We start from the raw sequence: 19908 nt of genomic DNA on the forward strand, positions 1-19908 counted from the left end.
CGGTTGGAGCCGTGTTGGAGTCTTCCAGCAGCGAAGCAATTGGTAAAGGAGGAGGCGGATGGGGTGGGGGGGGGGAGCAGGTCGGCTGTTCAAAGGCTGGCTTTTTGCATTGTTGGTCAGTTGGGGATTAAAGTCCTTGGTTCGGTGGCCCAATAGACCTTTCTAATTAAAAAGGATAAAAAGAAGGCAGACACACAAAAAAAAACAGAAGCAGAAAGAGAGAGAGAGAAGTGAGAGAGCAAATCTAGTGCTAAAAGAAAGAAAACTGTTTTCAGTGTAACAACAGCGGCCATCAATTGAAAATGGATTAACTTTACACTCTAGTCCAGTGGTTCTCAAACAGGGTTGGGGGAAGTGAGCTGTGGTTGGGGGGGGAATAATTTGTAATAAACTACTTCGTACCATTAAATACTCATATATGGATGACAATAAAACAAATAATAAAACTCTCTATACTAAAGCTTTGATGAATTAAAAGGTGTTTTTAATTACATTTTTCTTCTTGATTATTATTAAAACATTTCAGGTTTTTCTCAGAAACATTTTATCCTCAGTAACAAAATGTTGGATACATTTCAATAACATTTTAAGTTGGGCAATTCAACTAAATGTTTTAGGCTTACAGTGTATTGTAAAGAGGATTCACTGTACTTTTAACTCATACAAGCTTGAAGACATTCCATTCTTTTTTTGTCTCTCTTGAAACTATACACTGTTTGCCGTCATCAGAATGTGAATAGACAACTGTGTGTGTGTGCTGCAGCCCAGATGCTAAGTGCCAGTAGGTGGGCTGTTTACCGTGCGGATGGCTGCTTGTGTTTTTGTTTGGCCCGCCTCGCCTCCTCCCCAAGCCCAGTGGGAGCTCCGGAGCTCCCAGTAGGGGCTGGTCCTTGCTGACCAGCTTCCAGGTATGAAACCTCCTTGCTTGGTCTGGACTGGAAAGTGGGGGGTTAACGAGCTAGCAGCAGGGACAAGAAATGCGAACCCCCAATCGGTAAACTGCAAATTGGAAAATGGAGATATGCAAAAATGAGTAAAGATACTGCAGGTGCGGAGTACATTTAAGGTTATTCTCAAATTTCCTCAAAAAGCCAACATTCCTCTTTATTTTGGTGATTAGGATAAAAGAAAATTCCCGTGAGCAGCAGTGTGTCATTTTACCAGATAGCAACAATTAGCATCCATCATCGAGTTCTCAGCATGAGATTATCCCTCACAGTTTGCTAGCAACTCTTTAGCTGACAACCTCATTAGCGAGGTGTTAGGTTTCGGTATACGTTTACACAAGTAACTGGAAACTGACAAAGAATTGTGTGGGTTTTGCCTCAAAATGCAAAATTGAAGGTTTATACATGAGGAGGGGGGGGAATGACACTACTGTATTGATTGACGGATGTATCCTCGCAATATTCCAATTGCAAAAAAAATCATTTGTCAAACACCTGCTGCCATCTAAGAGTTTTTCCAATAAAGCAAAACAAGTCAATACCGAAAAGGACGCACGCTTTGCTTCTTTTGCGGCATTATCAATATACCTATCAATAACTCTATCAGTGTCGCATTGACTGTGCAGATGGTATTACAAAACTAATGTGCCATGTGTGTGTTTGTAAAACAGATGGAGATGACTTGGTGGGCCGAGTCATTGATTTGACCTTGATCACAAACATCCCGGCCAGCTCATTAGGTACATTAGCTGTCCCTTGCAATATGTCTGACTGTCAATTGGCCTGCAGACAGGAGGAGGAGCGCGTATTGCCTCGCGCATTAACAAGATCATTTACCTTTTCTTTGAAAAGCACGGACGCCCGTTTAGCTGTAAAATGCTCCCCCCTGGGGGCCGGGAGATATCTTTGCCTCCATGAATTATATATAATACAGCTGAAGATGAAAGCGCTCAGCGGGGAGCTGACAAGATGGCTGACGGAGCAGGAGGGAGGACGGCTCTTTGGTGAAGGCTGTTTTTGGAAAGGAAACTAGATGAATTATATTTTTTTGCTGGCATTAATGATGTGCCTCTTTCCCTGTCAAGAAGGAGCGTCATGTGCATTATAAAATTGCTATACTAAATAGTTTATTTTGTAATCATTAGTACTTGTAAGTGGAATTGCGCCCCCTTGTGGGATTCCCCTCATTGATAAGAAGGAGGGAAGGGAAGGGCATTAAAATCTGATAAAAAAAAGTATGAATGGCAATGATTATTATATAAAAATATATAACAAAAAATAACAGTACAGAAGAAAAGTCAGCATTGTAGCATGTGACCAAATTATAGTGTCCTGTTCTCTCCTTTCCATTGGCTCCTAAAAGTCTGTCTTTTTCCCTCTCTTGCTCTCTCTCCCTCTCTCTATTTTTGTGCATAAATAGTGCATATCATCACTGAGTGTCATCCACTTCACAACTGGAATTGAGCAGCGAGAAGTGAGGCCCTTGAACGCACCACCATTGAAGTAAGTGGAAAAGTTGATTTTGCTGTATTTGAATTGAGCAGTCCCCAAGGAAGGGGAGGGTGGGGGGAGAGGAGGAGGGCGGGAGGAGGGAGTTAATTGAGGAGGCGTTTTCTTTTTTGGGCGGGGGGGCTAAGGAAACTTTGCTGTGTCAACGCCCCTCCAGGCAAAGAGGCATTCAAGCGTTTAATAGAACACAAGTCGTGATAAAACCACTTGAATGTGTGCATCAGGATGTCTCCCACGTATATACGACGGAAAACACTAATAAGGCTTAATTATAGTGATAAAATCAGTTAGAGGGGCGGAAATGAATACAAGTTTAGGAAATTAGTACTTTAAAAAATACTAAGCATATATATATATATTGTAGGTTATTTTAATGATGGAAGAAAGATATACTTTAAATAATTGAAAAGGGCTATAAAACATAGCAAAGAATTAGATGATGTTTTAAATAATATCAATTTAGTACAAAAAATAGTCACATTTAATTATATTTGGAAGTAGCTATTTTGTAACAACTTTGGATGACATTTAATTTATTGATAAATGAAATGAAATAAAGGACTATTTTTTCAAAAGAAATAAATCTAGAGTTCAATTCAAGGTGATCAAAATCAAATTGTACAGGAGTACAGAAAGCAGCTATAGACTAACAATAAGAAAAAAAAATTGTACTTTCAATAATAATAACAAAAATGGTGCATGTGTCAGTTATTATGGTGCATATTGAGGGTTTTTTTTTACGGGGGGGGGGGGTGTTTGGGTGTGTGTGTTCGTGCGTGTCTGGTAGTCAGCTGGTGTGATCAACACAATGCCACTCTTTGTCTTGCATGGGTGTGCTGATGCAAAAATTAGGAAGGCTGACTACTTGTGATATATATATATATATATATATACGTATGTCCAAGTATATTCAGAGAATATAACATAACATAACCCCTCTTGAAATGTTTCTTATGATGAAAATCATTTCAAAACTTGATTATGATTTATAACCTGTAAATCTCAGAATAAAAACATACGGAAATGTGGTTGCACAAATGTGCACACCCTCCCATAACAGAGGATGTGTCTGTGTTTACAATTAAGTCATGTACAAATTCAAAAAGTGGTCAACACACATTGCAGTAATTTAAAGTTCCACTGATGAACCCAAAATAAACTTCAGCTGTTCTAGCAGACTTTTGTTGACATTTTTGTAGTATACATATAGAAGCCCCACCCCCACTGCACAGCGTCCCCCTAATCAGGCCAACGCGTGCCACCCAGATTAACTCATTAAAAAAAAAAAAAAAATCATCTCTCCTTGTAGAAAGCCAATAATAATTAAAGACCGGTATTTATGATGATTAATATTGAACGGACGTCGAGCAACTGGTGGTTTGGTGGGAGTAGGAGGGGGCAGCAGTCTGGGTGGGGGCACACTCCTAAAAAGTGACAGATTGCAACGTCCGTTATTGGCTCTATTAAAAAAAGGACCGAAAAAAATTATACTGTGCGTATGCAGTGTGTGTTATGCAAGTCAAACTATACATCAAATATAATTCTTTTAATTTGTATTATATGTTACCTTTAAATACTATCATAATAAAAATTAAATTAAAATAAATATAAATACAAATGACAAAAAAATAAAAACATGATTGTTAGACTTGTAAATCGTGGTCTACCAACTGTACATTTTGTTTTATAGTAGTCACTCTCAGGCTATGATCCTTGGCATTCTATATTTGATTATTGCACTTGAATGCCCCTTTATGCCCCCATGTGGCTCATTTGTCAAATCTACTTGACAACAAACGTGTGTGTGCGTGTGTGTGTGTGCGTGTAGTATGCATACATGGCAAGTATTGCAGGTTTAATAGTACAATTTATAATAATTACAGAGTCGGATTTTCATGGCTGTGAATCTTAAAAAAATCACAGCATGTGGATTACGTAATCAATTTCAGTTATTATTATTATTTAATGATCCTACCTAAAGGGACTTTCTCTTGTAAATACGATGAAGAAGAAGCTCTTCCACGGTGCATTGTGCACGTTTTAAACCCGCTCAAAAGTGTCAATCTCCTTGTTTATTTAGATTAAGATTAAGTGCTGGCTCCTAATCAACACTTTGCGATAGTCTCACCTTCCAAATCTAATTACCGGGAGCAATTCATTAGTAGATGAGTCTGGGGGGCGGGGTCGTTCAAAGTGAGGAGGAGGCGAGTGCATGTGTTTGCTTGCACTGTCGATATGATGTCAGAATTAGCCCAGCTTCTTTCTTACTGCCTCCCAAAGTTGTCCTTCGTATTGTAATGGGGCCGCATTGACATGTACGGACCTTTTAATGCAAACAAATAAAAAAAAATTGGAGGGATTGGTGGGGGCGCGCTGCGCACTGTGAAGGAGGGGGGCGGGGGCGTCTTCATTGTATCTGAATGGCGTAGCTCAGTTCGCAGCTTTTGTTTGCAACTTCTTATTGTTATCAGCGTTACTTATCGTCAACAGTGGGCTTTGTCCCGGCAAATGGCCCCCCAATCAGCTGTCCATTTAGTTGCGGCCTAACCTGTGGGTGGGTATATATGGTAATGCTTGATGAGGAGGGGCGGGGATGGGGGGGGGGGGGGGGGGGCGAGGGAAGTGGGGGTGCTTTTTTTTAACGACAATGTTTTGTTTTTAAGAGAGGAGTGTGTTTTGTGGGGACAGACAGACAGCTGAGAGGGAGGGGGAGAGGCAAGGGGAGGGGACCTAAGGGTTTAAGAGACCCTGCACACGTTTGGGACCCTCACTTCTTTTGCTGCACTTCAATCATTATCTTGGAACGAAAAGAGCAGGATTAAACTTTTTTTTTTCAAATTTTATTTTGGAAGTTTGTTGTATTTTTTTTTTCTTACCAGCCATCATCATGATGTCCTACTTGAAGCAGCCCCCTTACACGGTGAACGGACTCAGTTTGTCCGCCCCTGGGGTGGATTTGCTGCACCCTTCCGTGGGATACCAAGGTAAATACTAAATATTGCATTAATTTCGTGAACCAAAATGTGGTAGTTTTAATCATATATGTTTAATTATATTTGCATACAGGCACACCTCGGAAGCAGCGACGGGAAAGGACTACCTTCACCAGGGCCCAGCTGGACGTACTGGAGAATCTGTTCATCAAGACCCGCTACCCGGACATCTTCATGAGGGAAGAAGTAGCCCTCAAGATCAACCTGCCTGAATCCAGAGTGCAGGTGAGACCGATAAAAAAATAAAATAAAAAAACAGTAGGAAAAAATAAAATAAAAAAACATTAATGATGGGCTGCATTGTTCGTTTCATTTAAACAAGTCAATTACACTCAAGGCGATATGACAGAGAAGGCAATTCCCTCACTCATATCCCAAATAAATGCATAAAATAAATAATTGTAATTGTTTCTTGTGGAATATACTACATTTGTGAGATGGTAGAATTTGGGCTTCTCAAAAACGTTAGATTTCTTTTTTGTTTAATTACTTCACTCACTCAAATAATTTAATGATAGTTTAATTTAGTGAGATCCACCAATGTGACACTTGCATCGATTTAAAATGGTTCAGTTTGGAGAAATGGTAAATATGAGTGGGAAAAAAAAATCATCCTGCAAAATGTTTTATTATCATCATCTAATGCATTTTGTTGTATTAAATACATGCATGATTGGTTACAACTGTTTCCTCACATACAGAGTTTTAAATTATATGTATTTATAAATGTATGAAAAATATATGAGTATTTCGAGTAAAAGTTATTTTTAGGGTTTAATGTAGGATGGTTTCTGCATATATGCAGGCATTTAAATAGATTTAATTGGTGGTAAAATTCTTGCATGTGTGTAAAAATAATGCAACTAATGTGTTTATTTGTAAATAAGCATTTGTGGGTTGAATATTGTTCTAGATTGAGGTGTTTTAGCATATAAAGTTTTAATATTTGGGAAAGTAAATGGCTTTGAAATATTAATTGTGACAAGTATAATAGTTTTAGTAGAGTTTTGTTACATGATAATGATGGTTTATCCCCTCCAGGTATGGTTCAAAAACCGAAGGGCCAAGCACCGGCAGCAGGCCCAGCAGACACAAAGTGGAGCACCGAGCAAAGCGTCCAGCACCAAGCCAGTGAAAAAGAAGGCCTCCCCGGTGCGGGAGGCCAGCTCGGACAGCGGGGCGAGTGGCCAGTTTACGCCGCCCTCCAACGCCTCTCTGCCGGTCGTAAGCAGCGCAGCAGCGCCGGTGTCCATCTGGAGCCCGGCTTCCATTTCGCCTCTATCCGACCCCATGTGCACTTCCTCGGCGTCCTCCTGCATGCAGCGCTCCTATCCGGTGACGTACACGCAAGCTACGTCGGCCTACAACCAGGGCTACACGGGCTCGTCGTCCTTTTTCCCCGGCATGGACTGCGGCTCGTATCTCTCGCCGATGCACCACCACCATCAGCTGAGCTCGGCTATGAGCCCAATGAGCGGTGGAAGCGGCAGTGGGGTGTCCAACCATCTGAGCCCGGCGTCGTCGCTCTCCTCATCGGCGTACGGCTACGGAGGCACCGCGGACTGCCTGGACTATAAAGACCAGACGGCTTCGTCCACATGGAAGCTCAACTTCAACGCGGATTGTTTGGATTATAAAGAGCAGCAAGCGGCGTGGAAGTTCCAGGTTTTGTGATCCGACTTCCACGCCGCGGAGGGGGGACTCCTCTTCTACCTCTGGTGGACAAAGCAGGACTGCGGCTTCTTTTCGCCTGAGCAGTCACACTCCCAACTTTGATCAAGGACATGGAACATTTCCCCAAATTAAGGGTGCGACTTTTTCTGGGAGGGGGAAAAGTTTTAATAAGCTCATTATGAGTCCCCCAAAATTATCAAAGTTGGTGTGTGCGAGACCTCTGATGGATGCACTACTTAATTTATGACAAATGTGTTTAAAACGAAAGACAATCAAAACTTTCCCCTGTCTTCACCCAGTTTTGTTTTTTTCAATGTTATTCTGAAATCATCTACTCCTTTTTTTGCTATTTTTTTTCAAGCAGCTGTTTAATGACAAATTATTATAGTTAAAAAGGGGACTATGCAGGTCAAGCTGTATTTAAAAGGACAGACACACCCTCAGTAATAAAAATAAATAAATAAACATGAGCCAAGTTGCATGTGTACATATATGTGCTGTATTTGCTTTGTTTGTGACCTCTATTGCATTGCACATTTATGAGAAAAGACATATTGCAAAGATAGGGGAAAATAAGTCATCTGTGTATATAAATAAAAAAATCAGTTACCAGTCAGACAATTACCGGACAAAAGACATTATGAGAATAAAGTTAAGATGACATCAACAGTCAGAAGACAAGTCAGAATTTTACAAGGCATGATGTTAGAAAAAGTCATAGTTATGGGAATAAAATCCTAGAATTGCAAGAATTAAAAAAAAAAAAAAATACAGGATAAAAGTTTCAATGAATGTTAGGAGAGTGATAGACAATTACAAGAATGGTGCAAAATCTGGAGAAAAAAAGTCAAGATTAAAGTCATAACACAAGAAAAAAAAAGGTAATAATATGATACTAGAACTGTCACATTGTATGAGACGTCATCAGGATATGGAAGAAAAGCCATAATGTTATGAAAAAAAAAGTTGACCGATTGAGAAAAGTCATAATAGTATGAGAACTGTAAAAAGTTCAATAAAGTTGTAAAATGGTGAAAAAAAAGATGTAAAAGTCCACCTATGCACTTTACAGCTCACACACATTAATAATAGACACTGAAGTACAGTACCAGCACCTCCAATTCAACCCAAGATCTGATTAATCGATAAAATCACTTCCATCTGCTGCAGGGATTAAGATTTTTTTTTTGGTTGGAGCTGTCTACGTGCGGATTATAGGCGAGGAGCGGCATGGCGCTATCACTCTAATTAGGACGAGAGGACTGCTTTGTTGCCCGTTTGACCTCCAATTAGCAGCCAATGATACAGAAAGATGAGTCAGTCTCAAACGACGTTTGTATCAAAACGCATCACTGCAAACAAAACTCTTCGAACATTTTTAGGGCCAAACTGAAAAGACGGGAAAAAAAATCATAGAAAGACTACATCATTGTTTAAAACGTCGCCAGCCGTCACTGAACCCGATGGAGACATCGAAGTACGGCATCCTGAATCGATTTCAACAGGTTGCGAAGACAAAATGGCAGCGGAGAGCAGAAAGTCAGGAGTGGTCCTCATCGAGCCGGACATGAGGGGAGCCCCCCCTTGGACCCTCGAGTATACATTGGCTTTTAATTAAGCACAAGCGCCACCAGAGGGGCCATATGGAGCCACCAGACGCGCTTCATTAATCCCCCGCTCGCTTGTGAGCATGGCAAACAATCAAGTAGAAGAGCAAGCCTCGGAAGCTTCTTTTGGCTGCCGCGCTTTTTTTTTTTGCTTTTGTTCCTGAGGCCAGGCTTTCCCAAGCGGATCCACTTGACCGCGGGTCTGGGAATTCCACACCGGATTCCCGACAGTGTCGAAGGTCACCGACACTCGACTGTTTGACATATACGGTCAAAATTTGCAGGGTGTTAAAAACAACAAAAAAAGTTGTTCACCAAAATCGTGTGAATTGTTTTAGATATGGCTGTTATTGAAAATAAAATTGCACAAATTACAAGAAACGTCATAAAGACACAAAAAATCCATTAAACGTTTTTATTATATTTGTATAGACATTTTTTTGTAAAATACCATTATGCTCCTATAAAATGAATTTCTCGTAATTTAACTAAATGCTCCCGCTATATTTCAAGCAGGTTTGTGCTCATTCTTTTTATTCAAGCGGTGATCCTATAGAAAGACCACTTAACATGTCTCATAAGTGAAAGGTCAATTAGCGTCTGGGAGCGAGGAAAGGCGCGACGCCACACATCAAGAAACGTTTAAAACGGACAATTCTTGAATAAAAGTCCCATTGGGACGGACAAAGGGAGCAAGGGGGGGGGGGTTGATATAGACTTGTATAATTATGAGATCAGCTGTGTGACTTTGTTTTTTTTTTGTTGCAGAAACAAAAGAAAGGAGTGAAAGTAGACCGGGGCAACTGAGCAACTGTCAAAGGCGAGGAGCAGCAATGGCATTAAAAAGCGAACGTGGGAGCTAAGCGGCCAATTTTGTTGGTGAGAACACAACTGTAGACTATTGTTATGCATAAGTATGTGTCCTACATTCTATCACACATCAACACGGCAGCGCATACATAATTCATCCGCGATGATGACGACGACGACAACAACACTGCTGCTCCACTCGTGGAATCTCATTTGAATGTGCCAGACAATGGCGCTTGTGTGCCGGAGTGAGACGGTCCGTTGCAGAAATTCACGAGACAAAACGGCCGTCGGGGATTCAATTTGCAATTTACTGGATAGTAAGAACTATATTTGTGTATACATTAGTCTACTCCCAAAAATGCCACTCACATATCTGTAGGAATAATCACACAGATTATTTTTTTTATCATTAACACACAATGAAGTTAGGCGCTAATATATTAATGCTAAAACATACACAAATCCGATTCCGGGTTTCAAGAAAAATCCAGAATATGTAAAAAAAATAAATACTATATAATGCCTACTTAATGGTTCTTTCTATCCATTTAGCCATAACGGAACGGATTTACGAATGTTCCGCCAATAAAACACTCCCGCCCTTTTAACGAGTGACCATTAGCGGGTGCCCATCATAAATCTCTTTATCAAAGAGCGACAGGGAGATGGCGAGAAACAGACAACATCAATTTAATCCTCAAAATCACATCCACGAGATGGGTGTGCCAAACAGATGTTAACGAAGTGACTTGTTAGCCTCGGTCCAGTCCTTTTATTTTTATTTTTTTCCAATGCTAAATTGATTGCAGCGTTAAGTAAATTTGAGAAAATATTAGGAATTTGATTACTAAATACGATGTATTCTATCTGTGTGCAAAACAACCTTTAAACTGTTTATCGCCACTTTCCCATTACCAATTAGATTGATTGGAAGAGGCACAGCAAGGCGGCCATTTTTTTTAATTGACGAAACACCTGTTTAGTCGCGTCGCTCGGTACACACCGGTCTTAAGGGAGCGACGTGTGTGCAGACAACACAGAGCTTTGTTGTGTGGATGTGGCTCAATCTCGTGAGCGTGTGCCCCGCGACGCAACCCCCGCAGCCGCCACACGCAGGGCCACCTGCTCTGGGATTAGAGAGCATGTGGATTACACGCGTCACAATAGAGGTATACAAACACAAATATGGACGCGCACCCGCAGACACGCGCGCGCAAAGCGGACAGGCTTCACTCCTCGCTAATAGCATCGCTAATATTTCTCAACATGCTTTGCTAGCATTTGTTAGCATGGGCTGATCACTGACAAACCTTGTAACCGCAGCCCCGGAATATTTCATGACACACCTGTATTGCATTACGTCCCATTGTAAACACTCCTCCCTGACAAGTAAGGTATTGTTATTGATGATTAACGGCAACGGTGTGACTTAACTGTGTGTCAGGCAAAGAAAAGAAGGACAATGATGATCAATTCAGTGTAACAATGATTTTGATTACAACGTCAAATTACTTCACTCGTTCAAAATGGTTGTTGCAACAACTTTGTTGACCCGTGGGCCACATAAGAACTACTTTGTTCTTCATTTCTCGACAACAATCCCACTTCATCATCTTGACATGACTCTTCTTCCCTGCTGTGACAGACCGCAGCCCCTTTTAACACGCATGTAACACGGCGCAAAATTATACCCTTGAGATGTGAGCACGTGGTTGCGTGTGCGTGGTAAGTGGCGACAAGTCTCTTGTGAGAAAACGCCCGAGGTCATCCGCTGGGTGTGCTACGTCTGTCAATGATTCATTAGTCAAATGAATTCAAGTGCGTGCATCAATAATAATTAAAACAACGACTGTGGTTGGATATCAACTTTGATTAATGTGTTGAGTGTGTAATTAGCAGCACTTACCTCTCATTAATCAGATGCTTTCTTAATTAATTAGCATAAATGGTGTTCCCTGAAGTCTGCTTTATCCTGATGGCACTACATGACACAAGATATATGGAGATTTTAGTTGTATAAAAATAAAAATAAATAAAATGAAATTACCAAGTACTTACAATAGTTGTGTGACACTCTTCTTCGTCTGTCAGCAGAACAGTATCATACTGACCCCTAGTGGCCAAGGCATAGCTGAAGGCAAAGCACAAAGAATTGAAGCATTAAATCATGATGAACAAACCTCTTAATTCTTGACATTCTATTTATTAGTGTTAGTGAGTAGTAGTAAGTAGTAAAAACATTTTACAAAAATAGTCATGAATATCCACTGTAATTATGATTAGTGTTAAGGGTCGTTTAAGTACTAATTTGGGTTATGTCAGAGCGAAACACCACTGTAAATCGAATTCTGAACTTACTGAATATGTGTGCATGCTCTTTCTGTCTATGAGTTCGCAATTATAATATTTTTCAATGGTGGCAGCTGCAATAAAAGTCCCCCCTTGCACTTCTTCCAATCAACCTCATCCTACTATCACAGCGGACAGGGTTCACTTGCAGAAAGACCAAGCGAGGGTATTACGGTGGGGAGAGAGAAAAGAGAGGCAGGCAGGGTATTATAAGCGAGCGGGGATGAGAGCAGTGAAGGCATTTGGAGTCTTTATTCGCCTGCCTAAGCCACGGGCTGCGCTCCCAATCCGATTGGTCGATAGGGCCAGCCATGTAAATGAAATGCAAAGTGGAGACATACCCCTGACTTTGCCAATTTGCCAGGGCCCCCGCCTTGCCGTTGTCTTTATCGGTCCGTCTTCCTCACCACATGGCGTCTTTTCATCCTCATCAGTATCACACTCTGCAGCTTCTGATTCTTACTGTCTGGTAGATAACTATTTGTCTCGTTCCTCCGCCTTCTGTCTAGGCAATGAACTCTGCACTTGTCTAATTTTCAGTTCCGAGAATTTAATCCACTCAAGATTTTCCTGGGAAAACTCCAGTCGTGATTAAGCATATGATCTTTCCGTCTTTGCATGCGCATTTGCTTGATGTTGCGTTCAAGGACTTGTCTGGCGGATTTTTCAAGCATAAACAATTTCTTCAAAAGCTGCAAAAAAAACAGTCAAAACACCATTATGTATAATGAGTGGGACTAATTTAACATTCATTATTAGAGTTTAAGGTATTCTGTTTCTAATTTCTCGTCTGAACGGTGATTAACTTATTTTTACACTTTAGTTACCGTTAAGATTTTTAAAATAATGTAAATGTATTTTGCATTCATTGTTATTAATCAGTCAATTTAAAATGGAGTGGCCCCCACAAGGAGCTTCTGCTGACACTAAACTCTTCCCTGGGGAGGTCGTGTAGCAGTAATGGGTTCTCGGGCCGCAAAAAGCCCTTGCTGGGAGATTTAGGTTGCACTTTATTCATTTTTATTTAGAAGTCTAATCAGCTCCAGCTGTTTTTTTTTTTTTGGGGTAGACAATTTTAAGTGCAGACAAATGCAACAATCTGTCCCAGATTAAAAGATGCTGTCATAATCCCTGTAGTCCTGCCAATGACCTCAGATTGGTGCAGAGTGCTTTGATGAGGCCAGACCGAACTGAATGCCCTGGACCACGACTTGACCAATTGCGTTCTCCCCCAATCTGGCTTCATCGTTGTTGTATTAAATTGAAGATGGATCGGGAAGTTCACTCCAAAACACAAGGTCATGATGGCTCACGTGTAGTAGGCCTACTGAGGGTTACACAACAGAGAAGGAAGGAAGGAGCCTGTCATGTACTGTATATATTTACACGCACGCGCACACACACGCACGTCATCATCATCGTCGCCTTCTCGAACCCCCCCACCCGTTACAAAACACGCACACGCCAAGATGACAGCTCCAAGCTCCGTGGAGAATGAGTCTCGCTTGCATTACAATCGTGCAGGACAGATTCCATTAGCGCTATCTGAAATTGAGCACGGGGAGCGGAGGAGCGGCAGGCAGGCAGGAAGGCTTCGGCATTTGCGCTCTTATCAGAGCGGCGAGGGTGAGCGCTGACGCCGACGTCACTAATCCGGACGGTCGGGATGGAGCGCAAACACGCACGTAGTCGTCACATACACGCGTGCGCTGATGAAAAGAGAAGTTGGTGCAGAAAAGAGTAGAGACAACAAGACCCCTGTGGAAGTGTTTTTTTTTTTTTTTTTTTTTGGGGGGGGGGGCATCATATGAGTCCTGATGCGTTTGGAAGCTTTCCACTCATACTTGGAGCTATTTACAGTAGCAGGCTGATGAGTTTTCATATCCGACGATTCATGCTATTTTAGTTGATAAATATTTGTTGTCAATGTTTAACATGTTTAATAAGTCCACATAAATTTTGCGGCGCCAATAAGGCATTTCCACGCATCGTTCTTGGCAAGGTCAAACTAATATGTGGCTCTAAACAAAGCTATACAACCCAAGACATGGAAATAAAACCCCGTTCTCTACTGCCCGTCTCTCCAAGACTCCTACTGTAGTACAGCAGGAGCGCCCTCTTGTGGTTAAATCTTAAATCTATCCATCTACTATATAATGAGCATCACGGTAAAGTATATCAAAGCAAAGTAAAAAAAAAAAAAAGTGTGACAAACGGACAAATATCATAATAAAACACGGAACAAGATATTTAACCTTAATTATTGCTAAATTTTGATAAAAGTTCACTGACTTATTTCTTGTTTGAAACACATACCTGTATCTTGTCCCTGTCTTTTGATTTTTGACAGCCCCTATGAAAAAGATAAGACAATATCTTGTTACTTCTAGAACGACATCACTTAGTCATAAAATGTTATTAAAGCTTCACTTTCAGCCTAAATATAGACCTCCGAACTTACTATTCAAACAGTTTACTATTCAAGCTTTTCAGCTTGTTAACACCCATGCGGAAGTAACCTTTTACTAGCTGCTCTATGAGCCTTTTACCAGTAGAGGGCGCTAATGGACCATTCAACATGTATTTATTTTTTATCTGGTAGCAAAACGTTCGAAGTCTATGCGCCAGTAAACAATTGCTATGAACACGTGATTTTAAACGATTAATTTGTATACAGACACTATCGTGAAACTTACTTTATAACGAATATTTCACTGTCAATCACAGGTTATCCCATAATACTCGTCTTAGTTTGGTGAGTACACCGGCTGTTATTATGAGGGACATCTTCTTCGGGGCGACTTTAGTAGGCAGATATCGTTTTGTGGTACACAGCGACACCTACTGTACAGGAGAGATATAGCTGCCAATAGGCGTCACTGATTTCCAAATATAAAAAAAAATAGGGTAAGTAGCAAAATAAAATAATGAAATTAATGAGTAAATGAGACATTTATTTCAAACATTACACAAAAAGTAAATACAGCCCCAAAAGTCTACCCAAGTGCATAAGGAAGTAACTGTTAAATGTTTTGATATCATATCATGAGCCCTATTCTTGAAATAACTCATACACGCACACACACACAAAAAAAACATTATTAATTAATTGTTAGACGAGTGAAAAGGTGTAAACAACTCACGGAGTCTGACTGACAGTTATGAGTGTGCTTATACAGCTAAGGCAGTAACGGCAACAGACGAAATCTGTTTCATCATTCCATCCGTTCATTATCGCTTATCCTCTGACTTGACTTGCCATGGATATTTACAAAAAAATTTAACATTTTAACTGTTGTGCGCCTCAATTCAAAATGAAAACAGCAGCTAAAAGTAACAAAATAAGTTGACTTTTTTTAGCGTGACTCAAATATAAGTGACACAGTGTAAGTTGACTGTTGCAGCTCTTGTCTATAAAATACACAGCAATATACTTTCAAGAGTTATTTCAATTAAAAACTATAAAATATAAAAGCCCTATTCCTTAACATACTGAGTCTCCAGCAAAGTATAAAAATGTATCACAACGTGATATTACACAAAGTATCCTTTTGATGAGCATTTAACAGTGTAATATAAGTTCAACATGTCACCTTTGGTACATTAGCTGCTTCATTCCTTTTTTGGCTGCTCGATGAGTTTACCCTTGTGGTACTTCTGTCCGATCCCGTAGGGGACATGAGCTGAGATAGTGCCCAGTTCCTTAGCGCCCTCGATATGGAACATCTGGTCGTCAAAGTAGATGTGCGGTTTTATCTTTTGCAGCAGGGGCCCTTTAGGGGCTCCGGCCAGGAAAAGAGCCTCGTCAATCTCCAGGCCCCAACTGCGGAGGGTCTTCAGCACCCGAGCTCCTGAGCTGGCGGCGCTCCGGGCTGTGACGAGGAAGGTTCTTATGGGGCAATCCAAACGCTCATTTTTGGCGTAGAATTTTCTTTGGAGTTTCCCCAAAGCCTCCAGGAAGCACTTCAAGGGACCCTAAAAAGTGTTGAGTTGATTGACATGACGTCAATGTCAAACCAGGAGTACAATTAGTGTCCAACTAATATAACCAATATTATATTAGACTCGAGCAGATACCTGAGCAAGTGGTTTATTCTCAAATTTCTTCTCGTGCTCAAAAAAGCTGTCCAAGCCGCTTTGCTTAACGATGATCTCCGACTCATCCGAGAAGAGGACGGCGTCGCCATCGAAAGCCACCCTCAGCTGATTGTCGCACAGGTCGTTCTCCGTATCGGGCATGAACATTGTTGCCGCCGCGATGCCTGAAGCAGAAGCATTTAAAAAAAGATGTGTAAAATAAATCAGCATATAAAAGGACAATATGATCTTCACATACCTTCGTCAATGGCCTCTGTGACCTTCTCAGCATCCTTGGAGAGATACAGATTGGTCATGTAAGCTTTCAGGTAGCCTATTGGACTTTTCCCTCCGGTCATACAAAATCTCTCAATGGTCAAGTCTGAAAAAAAGTTCATAATTGTTAGTAGATCAGCGCAGTTTTGCATGAAACCAAAAGCCAGCGTACCGTAGTGATTGATGCTGTTGATGAGGCGCACTCCGACTTGAGCGTGGTTGTTAGTCATGAGGACAATGTCGAACAACTCCTCGCCGTCTGGGTAGAGCGCTCTCAACCGAGCGTTGACCGTCATCAAAGCCTGCACGTTGTCATAAAAAAAAAAAAAAAAAAAAACGGTACCTGGGGGTTAGCCCTGATTGCTCTATACGACATGCAACTTCCTGATGTTATGCAATGAAGATATTTCAAAAATGAGCTTTGGAAAGAGAACATCAAGTCACCGAAAGTGTGCACCATCGTCAAAGTAACACCCCTGAAGATGCATAGACACTTATTTTGCATAAAAAGTCATCTTTCCTCATTGTAAACATATTTTGATGTCAGTGGTGGACCTTGAATTTCAGGTTGAGATGCCTGGAAACCCTCGGGTGAATTTATTCGGCTTGATGGCCTGCCTGGCAACGTGATTCACGACTTATGAGTCGATCAGCATCACAAAGTGGATCGGGTTACAATTGGGATGATCCTGTGTACTGCACATAGAGCTGTGAGACCAACTGAAGCATTCCAAGCACCACACCCTGCAAATATGCATTACCCTGCAGAGGCTTGCTGTCAAATGCCTGCCAGCTCACCTTGACAAATGGGAAAGCAGCTCCTGGCTTCAAAGGCTCATTCTCGTGTTCCACCTGATAGGCAACGTAGCTTTCAACTCCTTCCGTTTCGTAGATGAGCCTCTCCGCCACCATGTTGAAGAGGGTTCGGGAGGACACGGCGATGGTGACAGCATTTTTGGGTTTAGGCTGGTGCAATCAAAATAGTAGCATGAGTACAAGCACAAATAAAAACTTTAAAAACAAAACTGTCATTTCACTTTTTCGAACTGACAGACTCTAATATAACAAATACGTCAACGTTCCATCTAGAAATTTACCGGTCTCGGTTTGTTCGTTTTGAGGTTTTCAAAAAACGCTTTGGCAGCCGCCCAGTCTTTCTCCTCCTCTTTCTCCTCTGCGTTATCTTCCACTTGTTTTGACTCGTTGATCTTTATATCACTCATCTTCTAAAAGGAAAATATAGTCTTGCCAAAGAGCTTTGAGTAAAAGTCAGTCAGGGACAACTGTGAGAAGAAAGAAAAAGGGGTAAAAAAATAAGTTTGCGGAAGCGTAACAAAAGTGGATGGGCGTGTCGTTGCACGCATTGAGCAATAGGCGGAAACCTTAGCCGTGCGGCAGACAGTACATGCTTATTTTTAATAAAAAAAAATAAACAACACACTTTTGTGCTAGTTAATTTCATATTTTTAGAAGCTCGGTTCCTTTTGTTTTCTTTTCTTTTTTCGAGTTCTCACTCGCGTTCTGCCGAAGACACAAGGTGCGTTCAATGACCACCCAAACAGTCGGAAAACTCAATAAATCAACAAAAAATTAAACGAGTACGTGGAAGCATTTAAGATGAATCAATTCAGTGCCCCCCTTTTTAAAACGATTAACTCTAGACATCATCTGAGTTTTTCTGTCTTCTTGGGTGTGTTCTTAGCATTTTTAGCAATTTCGAACTATTATTTTTTCACTTATATAGAAATCGCTCAATTTCTACTTTATTACTACTGCAGCACATTTGTCATATTGCACAATATCACAGTGCGTATGCATCTCACGCATGAATGAACTACAAGACCATCACACACCCCCTCCCCTCCCTCACACTTGGTAGGGTCCGGGACGGAGCATGATGGCGGTGGACGGTAAGCGTTCGTTCTCAGGTGATCTGTTCGGGGGGTGGAGATGGGGGCGTGGGGGGCGACTCGTGAAACTTTACCGCGGGTCACAGTGACGTCGTGCATCAATAGTGTTTTTATAACGGGGTTGGGTGCGTTTAGAGAAGGGGGTTGTTTTTTTTGCAGGGAGCTACATGGTAGGATGGTGCTGATGTTACAATCGCATCTCTCGGTATGCGCTCGTGCCTGTCAAGTCATTAATGGAGTGGTGCGTTCACGTGGTCCCAGCTTGTAACCAAACTGAATGAAGGCACAATTTGACGAGGACCAATATTTATTTTTCTGCGCATTTGAGCTGCAATTCGGCTTACTGTATTCTCACTTGCAGAACACTTTTGTTTTGCTTGGACTATGTTGGTTCACGGATGAATGTTTTGAGTTAATGATGCACCTAGTGACTTCTAAATTACTTTACATAATGTGCATACACACTATATACATAGTACATATTTATTAGTACATACCATATTTAATACTGTATTCATATTACGTAATCTCTATGACATTTATAATAAACCAGCATAGAAATGCTTTCCTCGCCTATTATTGCCTCTCATAAGGCGTCAGACTTTAAAGTGGTCCTCTGTGTTTTGCTGATAGCGACACTTTTTTTGGCATTGGCAAGCTTTAAGCCTGTGAATGAATTGCCTGCAGAGAGTTTTAAGTGATTGGGCCTGAGTGCTTCTGTCAACTGTGCGACAGAAAACAAATCAGCCTCTATTTGGGCCTTTATTTGTTTTGATTCGTCTTCTCGCATTGCTTCCACTATATGTGAAGCTGGGGCTGTCATTTATTTCGAGCGAACAAAAAGCAATCTCCTTTTAAGACTTAATACTAATCTTCATTACCTAATAGTAATAATTTGAAAAGTGTCATTAATCTTACTGATCACGACTACCAAAAATCAGTAACTGTCAACATATACTGCAAATGAATATGTACCTTTTGTTACCGCTAGAGGGCGTTCGTGTGCCGGTGTGGTCTCTGTAGCGCTTCTTCCCAGGTTTACGTTCCAGAAATGACAAAGGATTGGAATTCCTAAAATTAAGCCTGCAATTAAATGCAATTAGAAATTACAACAAAAAATTACAACACTTTTGTAAATGTTCATAAATTTCATGCAAGGTGGCATGAGCATCGTCAGGCGTGAACATCTGCTTCTATTTCTATTTCTCAACTTCTTTCACCAGGCGGTGGGAGGAACTGCGGCGTTCATGAGCTCATCTGCGCACGACGAGGTAACAACGCAAAGCAAGCATGCTACGTCTCCATTTTCCCCTCATGCTGACACACTTTTGATTTTGAACTTGGTTGCGTTGACATATTGCTAAATTATGAATGACGTATCAAGTTTAAATTCAGCAATAAAGTGGTAGCGACTTGTTCATGATTTATTTAGAGTGGAAGTTTTGTATCTGAGGGACATGTGTAAGCAACCCTTAGCTCCTTTTTAAACACGCATGTCTTATTTTCCTGCACCATTGAATAATCTAATAAAAACAGAATGTGGCATGACATTAATAAAATTAGCATAAATTCATATTGAATGACATCACCTAATAATGCAGGTCCCTAGAAAAGCTGCTAGTTCAAGATGTGGGAATTTTTACATTCACTCAAAAATCATACAAAAATTATTTTACATAAATATTTTTGTCTTATTGGTTCGGTTTAAACTAAAATAAAGGCAAATTAGGTATTTATTTTTTGACACCATACA

The 19908-nt window shown here is 40.9% G+C and overlaps 2 protein-coding genes and 1 long non-coding RNA gene across 4 annotated transcripts; 1 reads left to right on the plus strand and 2 right to left on the minus strand.

The window, feature by feature from the left end:
• Positions 1–2288: 2288 nt before the first annotated feature.
• LOC125990339 (homeobox protein OTX2) lies at positions 2289–7610 on the plus strand. Its single transcript, XM_049757405.2, has 4 exons — positions 2289–2450; positions 5336–5440; positions 5523–5674; positions 6491–7610. The coding sequence occupies exons 2-4, from the start codon at positions 5344–5346 to the stop codon at positions 7121–7123; spliced, it is 882 nt and encodes a 293-aa protein (XP_049613362.1). The 5' UTR covers positions 2289–2450; positions 5336–5343; the 3' UTR covers positions 7124–7610.
• A 3406-nt stretch (positions 7611–11016) lies between these two features.
• On the minus strand, positions 11017–14463 carry LOC125990340 (uncharacterized). Its single transcript, XR_007488877.1, has 4 exons — positions 14354–14463; positions 14209–14245; positions 11602–11674; positions 11017–11524 (listed from the first exon to the last, which is right to left on the minus strand). It is a non-coding gene; the product is annotated as an uncharacterized lncRNA (long non-coding RNA).
• Positions 14464–14825: 362 nt separating this feature from the next.
• On the minus strand, positions 14826–17612 carry LOC125990336 (cytosolic 5'-nucleotidase 1A). Of its 2 annotated transcripts, XM_049757400.2 has the most exons (6): positions 17343–17609; positions 17044–17211; positions 16418–16547; positions 16229–16351; positions 15970–16154; positions 14826–15867 (listed from the first exon to the last, which is right to left on the minus strand). In XM_049757400.2, exons 1-6 carry the CDS (start codon positions 17466–17468, stop codon positions 15505–15507), a joined length of 1095 nt encoding a protein of 364 aa, XP_049613357.1. In that variant the 5' UTR covers positions 17469–17609; the 3' UTR covers positions 14826–15504. The 2 variants fall into 2 exon arrangements, with proteins under 2 accessions (XP_049613357.1, XP_068505333.1); XM_068649232.1 differs by having other exon boundaries at positions 16229–16547; positions 17343–17612.
• Positions 17613–19908: the final 2296 nt, after the last annotated feature.

This window comes from Syngnathus scovelli, chromosome 20 (assembly GCF_024217435.2).
Source record: "Syngnathus scovelli strain Florida chromosome 20, RoL_Ssco_1.2, whole genome shotgun sequence".
Lineage (NCBI taxonomy): Eukaryota > Metazoa > Chordata > Actinopteri > Syngnathiformes > Syngnathidae > Syngnathus > Syngnathus scovelli.

Excerpts from the sequence above, each read along its gene's own strand:
- LOC125990339 (XM_049757405.2), top strand. The coding sequence starts at position 5,344 with ATGATGTCCTACTTGAAGCAGCCCCCTTACACGGTGAACGGACTCAGT. Across the intron at positions 5,441-5,522 it reads CCCTTCCGTGGGATACCAAG|GCACACCTCGGAAGCAGCGA; the intron begins GTAAATACTAAA and ends ATTTGCATACAG. Across the intron at positions 5,675-6,490 it reads TGCCTGAATCCAGAGTGCAG|GTATGGTTCAAAAACCGAAG; the intron begins GTGAGACCGATA and ends TATCCCCTCCAG.
- LOC125990336 (XM_068649232.1), bottom strand. The coding sequence starts at position 17,468 with ATGAGTGATATAAAGATCAACGAGTCAAAACAAGTGGAAGATAACGCA. Across the intron at positions 16,548-17,043 it reads CTGCTTTCCCATTTGTCAAG|GCTTTGATGACGGTCAACGC; the intron begins GTGAGCTGGCAG and ends GACAACGTGCAG. Across the intron at positions 15,868-15,969 it reads AGAATAAACCACTTGCTCAG|GGTCCCTTGAAGTGCTTCCT; the intron begins GTATCTGCTCGA and ends AACACTTTTTAG.